The sequence below is a fragment of the Gadus macrocephalus genome, chromosome 11 (genome assembly GCF_031168955.1).
Source record: "Gadus macrocephalus chromosome 11, ASM3116895v1".
Taxonomy (NCBI): Eukaryota; Metazoa; Chordata; class Actinopteri; order Gadiformes; family Gadidae; genus Gadus; species Gadus macrocephalus.
The window spans coordinates 23,204,140-23,219,014 of record NC_082392.1 but is presented as its reverse complement, the minus strand read 5'-3'; the positions used below and the strand labels follow the sequence as shown (position 1 = coordinate 23,219,014).

The 14,875-nt window shown below is 47.8% G+C and overlaps 1 protein-coding gene across 2 annotated transcripts; it reads left to right on the top strand.

Annotated features, from left to right (window-relative positions):
* Positions 1–58: 58 nt before the first annotated feature.
* On the top strand, positions 59–13,616 carry hspb8 (heat shock protein b8). 2 transcript variants are annotated; one of them, XM_060064402.1, is made up of 4 exons: positions 59–219; positions 423–837; positions 2,964–3,027; positions 12,533–13,616. In XM_060064402.1, the coding sequence occupies exons 2-4, from the start codon at positions 429–431 to the stop codon at positions 12,708–12,710; spliced, it is 651 nt and encodes a 216-aa protein (XP_059920385.1). In that variant the 5' UTR covers positions 59–219; positions 423–428; the 3' UTR covers positions 12,711–13,616. The 2 variants fall into 2 exon arrangements, with proteins under 2 accessions (XP_059920385.1, XP_059920384.1); XM_060064401.1 differs by having other exon boundaries at positions 82–837.
* The last annotated feature ends 1,259 nt before the right edge of the window (positions 13,617–14,875 follow it).

Below are 14,875 nucleotides of genomic sequence, written 5' to 3'. Positions count from 1 at the left end.
TGCATCAGGGGGGAGGGGTCTGTTCGACAGATCTATCTTGGTGTGTGAGTGACAGGTCACGAAAAGCTGTATTTGGTGAGGAGGGGCGGTTCTCTGGTCAGCTGCTGAGCCTGGTGGGTTGAAGATCCAACCAGCACTTTCTGGACCCCTGTTAGGAGCCAAGCCGACGTATAAAAATCACTCAGAAGAAGAAGTCGACTACAAGTGAAGTTTAAAACGGTAAGCTGCCGTTGAGCTTGTAGTTAGAGCAGTGAAGTTTTAGTGAAGTTGCGTGACGTTATGCTGAGTACTTCACAGATAGTGGGCCTACTATAAAGACACACAAGGAAACATTTAAAGGCCCTAGGCGGCCTATTCTTAAATCGTTGGTGTAAAACAACGAGCCTAACTTTTGGATTTTCCTTTCGTCACACTCCTCACAGCTTGGCATGGCAGAGGGAGACTTCTACACGCTGGGGAACCGACCGCGGATTGCTCGGGATCCGTTCGGGGAGTCCCCGTTTAGGGAGCAGTCCCCGTTCAGAGACCGCTTCATGGAGGACGACTTCGGCATGACTCCGTTCCCCGACGACCTGGCCATGGACTGGCCGGGCTGGGCTCGACCAGGCAGGCTCAGCACCCGTCTCAGCAGCACCTCGCCGTTCAGCACCACTCTCCGCCCCGGGTTCTCCCAGCGCGCCTCCACGGGGGGTCCGACGGTGTACACCACCCGGTACAGTGAGACGTCGCCCCCCACGACCCCCGGTGAAGAGCCTTGGAAGGTCTGTGTCAACGTGCACAGTTTCAGGCCGGAGGAGCTCAGCGTCAAGACTAGAGACGGCTTTGTAGACGTTTCAGGTGAGATTCCACATCAATAATATATGAATTCGAACACTTACGCCCTAAGCAGATAAACCTAATTTTAAAGAACAATAAAACAAAATAACAAAGCAGTATGAAGAAAATAGCAAAAGGTAGGTTGATGTTTAGTGTATGTAGGCCTACAGTCTTTCAGTCTCAGATAAGCGCTTTTAAATGTTCATTATTTTATGAACAACCCATACCCTGAATGTACCAGATGTACTTCAATGAGTTAGTCCGTCCTTTGATGATCAACGCTTCTGTGCTGACGTCCATGACACCAAAGGCATACATAACATTGCTCGTGGAATGTAGTGTTGCAGACATTCACCAAGAACATTACATGGTCAGTTAGAAGATACTTAGTGCCTTGGGCCCAGACCATATGACCGCTCGGAGGAGGCGACGGGCTGGAGCATTCTCCAGCTCGGACACCTGTTTTGGATTCCTGAAGAATCATTCAGCCACCCAATGAGCTACATTTAGAATGTAGGCCAGGGACATGACAACAGTCTCTCTATACCCAACCACTCTTTAACGGTAGTGACTCTGCTCTTTGGAAACCAATGTTACCCCCAACCTCCACCCTGAGTCATTTGCTTTGCCATTCTTCTGAATGTGAAGGCATGACGAGGTACTTTATTTAAAGAGCCAGTCCTGCCATGATACTTCTAACATATAAAAGACAAATACCAGGGAAACCTAGGACACTGTTGTCTACTACACTATGCTTTTGATAAGCACATCCTCGCTGTGTTAGTTGGGTCATTCCATCCCGGACAGACGACGTCCGTGGGTCGACCTCATTCTAAAAGTAGTCGACAGGAAGTGTGTGACAAGCGTGTAATAAGCATGGTTCACCCAGTACCGGAGAAAGACGAGAAACGCCATCGTCTCTCGCAACGCATCAATGGAAGAAATAGAAAAAACAACAACTTGATGATTCGCGTTCCAACTGTCAGAACAATCACCGTCCGAGGGAAGAGCGACAGGAGCGAGGGGAGAGTATGAGACGCACAGTGCTTATTGTGCTGTCTGTTAAATAAAGTGTGATCAGATGATGTGGGCCGCTGTTTTCCTTGAGCGTGTTACACAATGCGTCTGGAATGTGATATCTCCGTCAGGCACACAGGGAACAGGGAGAGGCAGCCCGCACGCTGATCCCTCTCGGCCAATTTTCCATCGTAACTTGCTTTGGAGATGGCAAGTTTTTACTCCTTAAGTCATTGAGAAGTGGTGCTAATCATGTGATCCCACTGGTCAGCAAACCGCAACGCTCCCAGAAGCTTGTCAGACATCATGTCACATCCTGGCTGCTTCCACCTCCGCCCAGCAGCTCTCTGGACAGCCAATGACATCACAGGATGTCCCTACCCTACACAGAGTGTAGGGTAGCGCTGGGCCCAGCTCGCAGCACTGATTGGCCGGTGGGTGGGTGGTTGGCAGGGATAGGGGTCAAGGGGGTGAGTGGGGGTGGGGGGTGCGGGTGGTGGTGGTGGTGGTGGTGCAGCCTCTGACATTTAGCAGACCCAGAGCAGCTGCTGGTATGGAGCCACACAACAGCCGTAAACAGTACTTGGAAACGGAGGCTTGTTACTTGGTTGTGGGGGGGGTTTCTAGGCTGAGATGTCACCCTGGTGGAGCCTCTGTGTTGTGGGTCTGCCCACTGTACCTAAGAGGAGCGGATGGGTGTCTGGTTGAGTTCACTCCATATAAACACACATGACTCTCTCGCGTGTCGAAAGAGTGTATGTAACACTCGATGACTCCGGGGTGATTTAAAACAGACTCAAGATGGAGACTCCATCTGGCAGAACAGAGAAATGTCGTGTGACTCTTAAAGGCAAACGAGGAGAAACTTTGTTTTGTTCCGTCCTGCATCCCGCACGTCTGTCTTGCTGACAGCTGATAAAACTTGTTTTATATATTCTGTGCAAGAAATAATGAATATAGATCTACGGATGGCGGTGTGAGATACATGTGCTAGCAATAAGGCGGTTTCTCATCTTTATTGACCTTGTCTGCTCACTTGAAATACATAGCACCGTTGACAGAACCAATCATTACAAGAGATGATTCAATCCAGGTTTCTCCCTCACTGCTCCACTATCGTCCGTCGACAGGCAAACACGAGGAGAAGCAGGAGGAGGGAGGCATCGTGACCAAGAATTTCACAAAGAAGATACAGTGAGTATTTGTTATGCCATACACAATAACAAATGTACACCTATTCACTTATCACATTGTCCTGTACTTTTCAGGGCATATAGTGTTCTGTTTTTTTTATTCATGGTTAATAATAACATTGATTCCAATGACTTTTAAAGGGCCACTTTTACTGCAATGCCTTATCATCCCTTCGACAAGGCTTGCTATTGCAGATGTGAATTTAATTTGAGTCATTGCTTCCACTATATAGACATCAAACTCAAATGTGGCTTTTTGTGAGCGTGTACGTTTTCATGTAATGATAGTAACTGCCCATCACAGGCAGTTGTTTACTGCGGGTTCAGTGACCGAAGTCATCTGACTAGTTTCCAAGGTTAATTTCACAAGTCTACTCGCATGACAGCATCGAAAGGATACGTGACACTTTACTGAGTGCTGCCCAGAAACTTTTAACCAAGTGCTACTGTCTCAACACCTTCTGTTGGGACGTCTTCTGTTGGCAGCAGAACTCTGATCCCATCAAAGCGGGCCATGGGAAATTCCATAACAATCAATGAGTTCACCTTTTAATTGGACAGTGGACGACTTGAAAGTGTCGCTCTAATTGGTATAGCAGCCTACCGTCTCACCGCTGGGCCACCCCGGCCCCTTTTAATTTCCTGTTGGCTAATTATTCAGCGGCTAGGCTAGCCAAGCATCAATCTCACTGCAGTGGCTCAATTGAAACGCTCCCAGTGGCTGTCTGTGTACTTCAGTTAAGCTCAACCTGAAGCAAGCAGCAGATACATGGAGCAACAGAGAGGGGGAGTGTTACCAGGATGAGCCTTGCGGCGGTGGAAGGATTGGAGGCAGTATGAAAGCTGTTGGTAAGGCCATTGGCCTGACTTTATTCCGGTACGTCCCTCAGGAGTATGTCCCTCAGGAGGCAAAAAAAATGAATAATGAATATACACAAAAAAACCAATCAATAATTCTAAATAACTATCACTAATCAAACTATCAATAATCAAAAACAACAGTCCTCCCCTCGGCACTAATACAGCCCTTGGCTGATCTAAGAGCCAGGTGTTTTCACCCGCTCACCTCAGACCCTTCTGCCCCACCTACATGATTTGGACCTGAATATATCCTCCCTGGCCTAACCCATACCCCTCTTAATTCAATTAACCCTCCCCTACACATTTCCGATTTACCTATCCCCACCCCTAGTTACCCACCTTACTCCAGACCTATTAGTCTAAAACCCAACCTTAACCTCTACTTCCCTGACACCTTAAATATTCCCCAAGTACCCCAACACACCCCTCTCCTCTCACACACTTGGTCTCGCCCGTCTGACGTCACGCCCCCACCGCACAAATGTTCTTCCGGACTTCACGTCGGGTCCTCCCGCAGTCCCCGACACCCGGAAGCCAGCGCAACCGTAACGTGAGTGTGATTACGATTTCCTTGTTTGTACCGTGTCCCCCTGACCGGCTTCCTCATGACGCATGTTTTTTTTGTGTGTTGCAGGTGGCGTCATGAACGTGTTGGAATGTTCTGTGTGTGTTTAAATAAAAGGGTACTTGTAACTCCCGGTGTCAGTCCTGTTTTTATCCATTGCCTGCAGTAACGGGCCGCCGCACCGTTACATTACCCCCCCCCCGTACAGACGACTCTTGTCGTCCCAGGGAAGGAAAAGGCCCTTCCAAGCCGGGCTCCATGCTCACTCCTTCGACCCCCCCTTCCGGGATGCGGGAAAGGAAATCTGCCACTCTGTTGGTAGCCCCCGGCCGGTAGGTCACGGTAAACCTGTATGGCTGGAGAGACAGGTACCACCTGGTGACCCGGGAGTTCGTGTCACGCATCCTCTCCAGCCACTGAAGTGCTCTGTGGTCGGTCTCCAGATGAAACGGTCTCCCCAAGAGGTAATACCTCAGGGAGTCGAGGGCCCACTTAATCGCCAGGCACTCCAGCTCCACAGCCGAGTACCGCCTCTCCCTCGGGACCAACTTCCGGCTGATGTATGCGACCGGCCTCCGGAACCCGTCCACCTCCTGAAGCAGGACTGCACCGAGCCCCACCCCAGAGGCGTCTGTCTGGACAATGAACGGCCTGTCGAAGTCTGGGCTCAGCAGGACAGAGTCGCCGCAGACTGCCCCCTTCAGGTCCTGGAAGGCTGATTCGCACTGCTCCGTCCAGACCACTCTGTTTGGTGCCGCCGCCCTGGTGAGATCAGAAAGGGGAGAAGCCCTCTCGGAAAAATTAGGAATAAACCTCCGATACCATCCTGCTAAACCCAAAAAGGATCTCACCTTCTTTTTGGTGGTCGGAGGTGTGCAGTTGCGCATGGCGTCCACTTTCTCCACTTGTGGTCGGATCACACCCTCACCGATCACGTAGCCCAGGTAGCTGACTTCTTTCTGCCCCAGGGCACACTTCTTTGGGTTTATGGTCAGCCCTGCTCCCCGAATCCGTCCAAAGACCTGCTCGAGGTGGTCCAGATGATCCTGCCAGGTGTTGCTGTAAATCACCACATCATCCAGGTAGGCTGCAGCAAACTCATGGACTCCCGCTAGTATGCTGTCCATGAGTCTCTGGAAACTGGCTGGCGCCCCCTGCAGGCCAAATGGCATCACCCGAAAATGATAGAGGCCAAATGGGGTCCGGAAAGCCGTGATCTCCTTTGCTCGCTCCCTCAGTGGCACTTGCCAATAGCCCCGGGAAAGATCGATCGTAGAAATGTACTTCGCCTTCCCTAGGCGTTCCAGCAGATCGTCAATTCGGGGCATTGGGTAGGGGTCCACCTTGCTGAGGGTATTGACTTGCCGGAAGTCTATACAGAATCTGATGGTGCCATCTCGCTTCGGCACCAGCACCACTGGGCTGCACCAGTCACTGGAGGAAGGCTCTACGACTCCCAGCGATAGCATGACATCCAGCTCTTCCCGCAAGGCGCACACCAACCTTTCCGGCACCCGGTAGCTCCTCCGCTGAGGGGACGCATCTGGTTGCAGGATGATGTCGTGCTCCACGGCCGTCGTACGCCCAGGTTTCTCCTGGAACAAGTTGGGGTCCAAAAGCTCCTTAACTTGATCCTGCTGGTCTTCCTCCAGATGGGAAATGTCCACCCTCTGTGAGGTGGTCTTGACCGGGAAAAACTGCTCCTCTGGCTCCTCGTCCTCAGTCACCGCCCGGACAAACAGCGTCTCCACTTGGCCTCTGGAATGGAATTCTTTCAAGAGATTAACATGAAAAGTCTGCTTCTTCTTACCCCGCTCGGGCATGTGGACCTCATAGGTGACCTCTCCCGTCCTCCTGGTGATCTCATAGGGGCCATGCCACTTAGCCAGGAGTTTGTTTTCATCCGTGGGCAGAAGGAGCAGCACCTTTTGGCCCGGCACAAAAGTCCTTTCCCTGGCTTTTCCATCATACCAGGTTTTCTGTTTTTTCTGCGCCAGCTCCATGTGCTGATGCGCCAGTGCAGACATCTCTTCCAGCCGGTTCCTCATCTGGATGACATACAGTGCCACATTCTGATTCTCTTCTTTGGGCCCCTCCCAGAGCTCCTTCAACAGGTCCAAAGGCCCCCTCACTTGCCGACCATAAAGAAGCTCAAAGGGTGAGAAGCCTGTGGAGGCCTGTGGTACTTCCCTGTATGCAAACAGGAGGTACGGCAGCCACTCGTCCCAATCCTTTCCGGTCTGCGAGACAAAGCGGCGGAGCATGGTTTTGAGGGTACGGTTAAACCGTTCCACTAACCCGTCGGTCTGGGGATGATAAGGCGTGGTCTTGATGCCTTTAATGCCTAACAGATTGTACACTTGCCTCAGAAGTATGGACAGAAAATTAGTGCCCTGATCAGTCAGTACCTCTCTTGGCACTCCCACCCGTGAAAAAAACTGCACGAGGCAATTGGCCACCTGTCTTGCCTTGATGTTCTTGAGAGGAAATGCTTCTGGGTATCTAGTGGCATAGTCACACAACACTAAGATGTAACGGTACCCCCCTTTACTTCTCTCTAGTGGGCCAACTATATCCATCCCAATGCGTGAAAAAGGTGTGTCAATGATCGGCAGAGAATGTAGGTGTGCACGTGGGACTGCTCTACCTGAGGTTAGCTGACACTCTGGACATGTACGGACGAAACTGGATACATCCGTGTACATATTCGGCCAGCTAAACCGGCTCCCTATTCTGGCAAGTGTTTTGTCTTTCCCTAGATGTCCAGACCATGGGATCGAATGGGCCAGGGTCATCACCTTCTCTCTTATAGGGCCGGGCACCACCAAGTTCTCACGCTCCCCTTTTACTTGATACAGGATATCATTCTTCAGAATGTACCTTTCTTCCTGCCTACAGCTACTTGTGCTCTGTGTCCCTTTGACACCCCCGGCAGCTTTCTGAAACCACAGCTCCAGGGTCTTATCCTGTCTCTGTAACTCCACAATGTTTGTGGGTATGTCCATCTCCAATGCCATGCTTGGTTGTGTCCACTCTCGCTTCTCTTGACCCGCTTCTATTGTAATTTTCTGTCTGCGCTTCTCCTGCCTTGACAAATGCTTCCGCTCCCCTCTACTCTCCACGCCCAGCACCAATTCATCCTCTGCAAAGGGAAGTGCCCTCAACTCACTAGCCCTTTGGGCCCTAGTGACTGCATTACAGTGCTTAACCTGGGGGATTAGATCACATAAAATAGGTAGATCATGCCCCAACACAACTCTATAAGGCAGCTGGGGTGCTACAGCAACAGACATGAAAAAGGTCTGGCCACTCACGGTAAGAAAAATCTCAGCCGTAGGATAGCTCCTAACATCACCATGGACACAGCATACTTTAACTGGGGGTTTCACCCTACACTCCTCCAACGGGATTAGACTCTGATGGACCAGTGTTTGTGAACTGCCAGTATCAACGAGAGCTTTTGCAGCTTCTCCATTAACCAAAACCTGAACTGAGTGAGCTGTGCTGTTAGGTGTGTGTTGTGTGTGTGGTCTCGGTGCATAGCACATGTTTGTGTCCTGTGTTTTCTTCTCCTGACAGTTTTGTTTAGTGTGACCCGGTTTCCCACAGTGATAACAGTTAATGTCCTGTCTGGTACCATCTGGCCATCTATTATAACTGGTGGACCTACCATAAGACTGACCACGCTTCTCATCACCCCCATCAGATTTCCTTCCGGCTGAGCTCCATCGGCTTGTGCTTGGGCCTCTGGTGCATAGTCGAGCCGACTGGAACACTTCTGCCAACCTGGCTGCCTCCTCTGCCGTCTTGGGATCATGCTCTCGGACCCAGATGGCCATATCCTCGCCCAGCATATCCATAAACTGTTCCAGGATGATCATCTCTGTGATCTCCTTCACTGAATGCTTCTCAGGCCTGATCCACTTCTGGAGGTATTCTTTTAGTCTGACATACAATTCTCTTGGTGTCTCACCCGGCAAGATCTCTGACGTACGGAATTTCTGTCGGTAGGTCTCGGGCCTTATATTGTACTTCTTCATAATGGCCTCCTTCACCAGGGCGTAGTCGTCTGTGTCTTCCATGTCCATGGCGACGAATGCACCGCGAGCCTTCCCGGTGAGCAGTGGCACCATCCGTATGGCCCATGTGGACTCCGGCCACCTGCAGGTCACTGCCACCCTCTCGAACGTGGCTAGGAAGTGTTCGATGTCATCCTCTTTCGATAGCGGTTGAAGCTTAGGATCCTTAAACCTTGTCTCTCTGGATTCTCCCGTCAGCGTCAGCAGCTGCGGTATGTTGGCTCTTGACGCCTCACTGTCTTGGATGTCTCCCACCTGACCTTGGAGTAGCTGGAATTGGTGGCTCATCACCTTCCAGCGCTGATCTTGGGACTGTACCACTTTCTCCCATCTGCTTTCCCTCACTTCTTGGGTCTGTAGCATTATCTTCATCATGCTCGCCAGCTCCGACACTACTCCCTCTGCTGGGCTACCGCTTCCCGAGGGTCCCTCTCCCCCTGTTGGCCTGGTGCTGGTGGTATCCACTCGTTCCTCTTCCTGCTGGTGAAGGACATCGCCCTCTTTTGCCGGCTTGGCTTTTGGTCCCATCTTCCACACTGCCCCCTGTTGAGGCGCTCCGGTTTCTTCTGACACCAATTGTTACCAGGATGAGCCTTGCGGCGGTGGAAGGATTGGAGGCAGTATGAAAGCTGTTGGTAAGGCCATTGGCCTGACTTTATTCCGGTACGTCCCTCAGGAGTATGTCCCTCAGGAGGCAAAAAAAATGAATAATGAATATACACAAAAAAACCAATCAATAATTCTAAATAACTATCACTAATCAAACTATCAATAATCAAAAACAACAGTCCTCCCCTCGGCACTAATACAGCCCTTGGCTGATCTAAGAGCCAGGTGTTTTCACCCGCTCACCTCAGACCCTTCTGCCCCACCTACATGATTTGGACCTGAATATATCCTCCCTGGCCTAACCCATACCCCTCTTAATTCAATTAACCCTCCCCTACACATTTCCGATTTACCTATCCCCACCCCTAGTTACCCACCTTACTCCAGACCTATTAGTCTAAAACCCAACCTTAACCTCTACTTCCCTGACACCTTAAATATTCCCCAAGTACCCCAACACACCCCTCTCCTCTCACACACTTGGTCTCGCCCGTCTGACGTCACGCCCCCACCGCACAAATGTTCTTCCGGACTTCACGTCGGGTCCTCCCGCAGTCCCCGACACCCGGAAGCCAGCGCAACCGTAACGTGAGTGTGATTACGATTTCCTTGTTTGTACCGTGTCCCCCTGACCGGCTTCCTCATGACGCATGTTTTTTTTGTGTGTTGCAGGTGGCGTCATGAACGTGTTGGAATGTTCTGTGTGTGTTTAAATAAAAGGGTACTTGTAACTCCCGGTGTCAGTCCTGTTTTTATCCATTGCCTGCAGTAACGGGCCGCCGCACCGTTACAGGGAGATTAAGATGCATATATAAATGGTTAAATAATCCACATCTCGAGTGGAGTGTGGGGTTTCAATTAGTTATCAACATGTTTACTTCAAGTTTTCTTTGGCAAATTATTAATAATAGTCTATTAATATGTAACATCCGTAGCTCAACTACTGCCTCATGGAGTATTTCAGGCCCCTCTCTCTATGTGTCTGTCTGTCTCTCCCCCTTGCTCTCTCTCTCCCTCTCTGTCTATCGATCTGTCTTCTCTCAGTCTTTCCGTCTCTCTCCGTCTGTCTGTTTGTCTGTCTGTTTGTCAGTCTGTCTCTCTCTCCCTCTGGCTCTCCCTCCCTCTCTGTCTGGCTGTCTGTCTTTTCTCTGTCTCTCTCTCTCTCCCTCTCTGTCTATCTGTCTGTCTTGAAGCACGGCTGCTACTGTGTGTGTGTGTGTGTGTGTGTGTGTGTGTGTGTGTGTGTGTGTGTGTGTGTGTGTGTGTGGGCACATGTGCACACACACGTTAAACTTATTTTTGTATGTGTCACTCGTATTGTACCCCCTGTAGCATCCTGTGCCCTGCAGTGTTTTTGGCAACAGCAAAGTCAATGTTTGAGATAAAATTCTGAGCGTTGCTTTGGAAAAAACCCACTCCTCTTCACTAGACAGATACCATTTCTTTCTCAAGTTACGGTCTAACCTGAGGGACTTCACTTCCACTACAGAAGAACATCCCTGTGCTGCTATTTGTTCCTTAAAAGAGTGTGTGTGAGAGGGTGAGGGTGTGGAGATCATCCAGTTATGGTATATTGATAAGTCGATTTGTAGGATGTTAATCATTGGACTCATGGTTCACCCTTGACTAAACTTAGTTATTCGTTGCGTCTTAACTATTTACTGGTGGCTCCTCCCCCTCTGTACTGGTGTTTCTGTTCTTAACCCTCTGTACTGGTGGTTCTGTTCCTCAACCTCTGTAGCGGTGGTACTGTTCCTAACCCTCTGTACTGGTGGCTCCTCACCCTCTGTGCTGGTGGTTCCTCTTCATCCTCTCTACTGGTACCGCCTCACCCTCTGTACTGGTGGTTCTGTTCCCCACCCTCTGTACTGGTGGTTCTGTTCCTCAACTTCTGTACTGGTGGTACTGTTTGTAGCTGTGCATGTACTTGTTTTTATGTGATCTTGAGCTGTTGTAATAATAATGATGATCTTTCCTTTGATGATGTAATTGTCCTCTATTATCTTACATCTCTTAGCGGGAAATATCTCACAAGACGCAGAACCTACTGTGTCACTCTTGAAGCATCTTCATTAAACATTGTTTCCACCATCCCAAATGATTCATAAACCGCTGGAGTGCTGGTTCAGCCACCCCAGTAGCCGGTGGTTTATTAAAAGCTATATTCTACAATATGTTAGAAAAGAGCTTCATTTGAAGTGCTTTGGCTGACCACCGTTCTTATGGGAGAATGTGCACTTCAGAAACCGTATTGCTGAGGATGTTTGGGCAAAGCCGTTCCGGGGCCCTTGGACTCTTTAGTGGTTGGTTATCAACTTATTACTGAGGGGATCTGCCCTCACTAAGTCTGAGTCTGATACCTTATCCACTACCAGACTCGGACTCGGATCAATCCATAGCACTAATATGTAACCCACTAGACCACTTTTCATCCATAGGTTATTTCAGGGTTTGCTCTTCCTTTGAAGTGTTCAAAGACCATAATTAGTGAAACATCAAATATTGAGGGATATTTAAACGATCTTAAAGTGACAATAACAGATGTTTCTATCCATCTGTTACTGCTCACTTTCTTTCTGGGACACAATCCTGTGAATACGCTCCTGAAATAGAGCTATTCTCTTCACCTGAGTGAGAGCGACATAATGAACAGAAGGGGAGAAAGACAGAACACTAGCTTTGACCTGTCTGCCTGCCAGATGCCTGAAGTAGATAACTGGAATGTACCGTGATGGAAAACTCACACTTTGTGCAAGCAGACTTTCCAACATAATTGGACACATACTTTTTCCTCTTTTACAGATAGTTGATACTTGCAATAAGGTCTTTATTATTTCAAAAGTCGCCAGATAAGATGAATAAGGGGGAATATTATTGAATACAATTCTTGCTGATATTTAGTTGTATCTCCCTCCGCCTGGAGTTAAATGCTGTTTCACACCTTGCAGGCAATTTAGCTTTCCTGATGAGGTGTCAATCGAATGTCCTCACACTTGTATACATACCAATACATGCAGAGGTTCATATGTTGAAAGGAAAATCCAAAGTGTGAAAAAGTGACTACCTTTTCTATGACCTCTACCAAGTAGGCTAGAGCACATTTCCAGCATTCTCAGGTTTGGCAATTTATTATTTTTAATTATAAATTGGTGTATTTCTGTTGCATCCATTTACGTACATGTCTCAATCTTGCAACCACACATTATGGCAGAACATTGACTCATTTAAAACAAGCCCAAGAAGAACCCAAGTAGACCAGACCAGGAGTTTGACGCTTATCATTGTTTACCACCTGTCTCCCCCCCGCTCCCCACTCCCCTCTTCCTCCTCACCCTTCTCTCTCTCTGTTTCTCTGTCTCTTTCTATCTTTGTCCATCTCTCTCGCCCCTCAGGATTCCCACAGATGTGGATCCGGTGACGGTCTTCGCGTCCTTGTCCCCCGAGGGCGTGCTGATCATCGAGGCGCGGCAGACCCCCCCCTACTACCTTTTCAGCCAGGAGGGCACTGCTGAGGGGGGCATCATGCAGGAAACAGAGGGCCCCGGGCCCCAGGAGCCGGCCATGCTGTAGCCACAGGGAAATCTAGAGAGGGGCGGGGCTCAGGTGGGGTCTCACCGCAGAGCAACGTAGTAGAACACACTTTTACAGATGGGGTTGAGACTCCTTTGTGTCTGATATGTAATGTCTCTCTGGCCGAGTTGCAGACTGGGAAGGGAGGTGTTGTAGATCTGTGTAGAGGCACAGATGTATAGAGGTGCAGACCCACATTCAATGATGAGTCTGCTGTGCCTTACGGAATGCAGAGGATGCATGTGGTGAATGATGGAGTCAATGCATGCATGGAGCTCATTTTGAGTTCACTTTAATATTTGATGATTATTCATGATTTTATATAAAAGGTGTAATTTCCCTTGAAGCCAATAGTACCATTGGGAAACATCTAAAAAAATGTAAGGACATAGTTGAAGTTAATTCTGGGGCTTGGGTCTTAGCAACTTTGAAAGGCCTTGATATGACTAATTTATTTAGTATGACCTTGATGTCATATATTTGTACTGTTCCAAATTTAAATGAACATGACCATGGGTAAACTAGACAAAGAACAATATCGCACAACAACCATGTTGATAGATGACATATGACATATGTGTATGATGAACAACATAAGCCCTCCAAAAACGAGATGTTGTTTTGACAGAACAGGCTGCCGTGATTCGACTCCTGAATGTGGAGTGGAAGATCGATATTTCTGTATTCTACCTTATTGTGATTTTTGTATGTATAAAGATATGTAATTATATCTGCTAAACTAATTCAAACCGTACTTGGATAATAAGTATATGGATTTGTGTTTTGATCTCTTAAATTCTTTGGACATGTTGTTTTCTATGAACAGCTTTTTGATTTTGTTCTACCTTTTATTTTTATTTTGCTGACATTGTATGGGTTTGTCAATTAAACATCAGTCTACCTGTGTTTTTTGCATCATCTTTTGTTTGAATGCCAGACCCCATAGATTCAGTGTGCCTGGTGTGCTGTTGTCTTTTGTTATATAAGAAACCTTGGGTAGATTAGCAGAATGTAGCCCTGTGTGAATTGACAATGTCCATGAATGACTGATTGGGACAACATCTCATAGGGAGCAAAGCCTGAGAATAAAGAGAAATTAAACGTTGCCTGGTGTGGAATACCGTAACGTAGGGATGGGCAAAATGATTATTTTCCGGGAACTAGTTCTTTCAGTTCAGTTCACTATAACGATTCGTTTATTTGATTCGTTCGTTTTGATTCGTTCGTTACGTCAGATTACATCTTAAAAAAAAACAAAAAAAACAAAACTCTTTTTTACAATTTATTAATTGGTCGTGGGTCCGGATAGGACCATCAACACCGCAGTCCGCCGTTTGGAGATGCCTGCAGTTTAGTATGTTGAACGTCCCACCAATATTTATACCACTTGCTTACTCTCTATATTTCATTCATGGTTTTACATTTATAATTTTATTTTACTTTACATTTAATTCTTCATTGTTCAGGCATTACAGAACTTGCATGGTCATAAATAAAAAATACGAAATGCAGGTTAATTTCTTTGTTTGTTCTTAAATTGACGTAGAATGGAGCAAAGACTCCTGGGATTGGGAAATGCGTTTATCCAATAAACAGATGGAGGTCAAGTCTATTTTTGAAAAAATGTAGGGGGATATATGAGTCGAATGGTATGACCCAAGATACGTCAGACAGAGAAAGCGCGCATATTCGACGGTACCGCCTTGTCATTGGTTTACCCAGGTGCCATTCCAACACCATTGCTACCTCTCATTGGTTGAATCTTTGAGAAAGTTGTAGACTCAATCAATGGAAGTTGCGGGGAGACGGAGCTCTGTTCGTTTTTATATTTTATTTACGTGACCATATGTTTGGTTTATGTTAAAAAAAAAAGAATCAAAGAACCAGTTCTTCTTGTTTTGGGGAACCAGTTCTTGTCGTTCACGTTCGGGATTCGTTCGTTGTAACGAATCAGTCGCGACCGACACATCCCTACCGTAACGCCCTTTGAATTTAATGTTTTCTCCCAACTCAAAATTTGTATTGAAATACTTCATGCCGTTTTTATAAAGTTTGATAAACTACTATTCCTCACACCGACATGGTTGTCATTTTTTTTTTTATAAGTCGCACACAAGCTTTAAGTAATTAACACGATTTCTTAAGCGTGCGTGGGATTGCTTAAA

Coding starts and splice junctions, on each gene's coding strand:
- hspb8 (XM_060064402.1), top strand. CDS start 429: ATGGCAGAGGGAGACTTCTACACGCTGGGGAACCGACCGCGGATTGCT. Junction 838..2,963: donor CGGCTTTGTAGACGTTTCAG/GTGAGATTCCAC, acceptor GTCCGTCGACAG/GCAAACACGAGGAGAAGCAG. Junction 3,028..12,532: donor AATTTCACAAAGAAGATACA/GTGAGTATTTGT, acceptor CTCGCCCCTCAG/GATTCCCACAGATGTGGATC.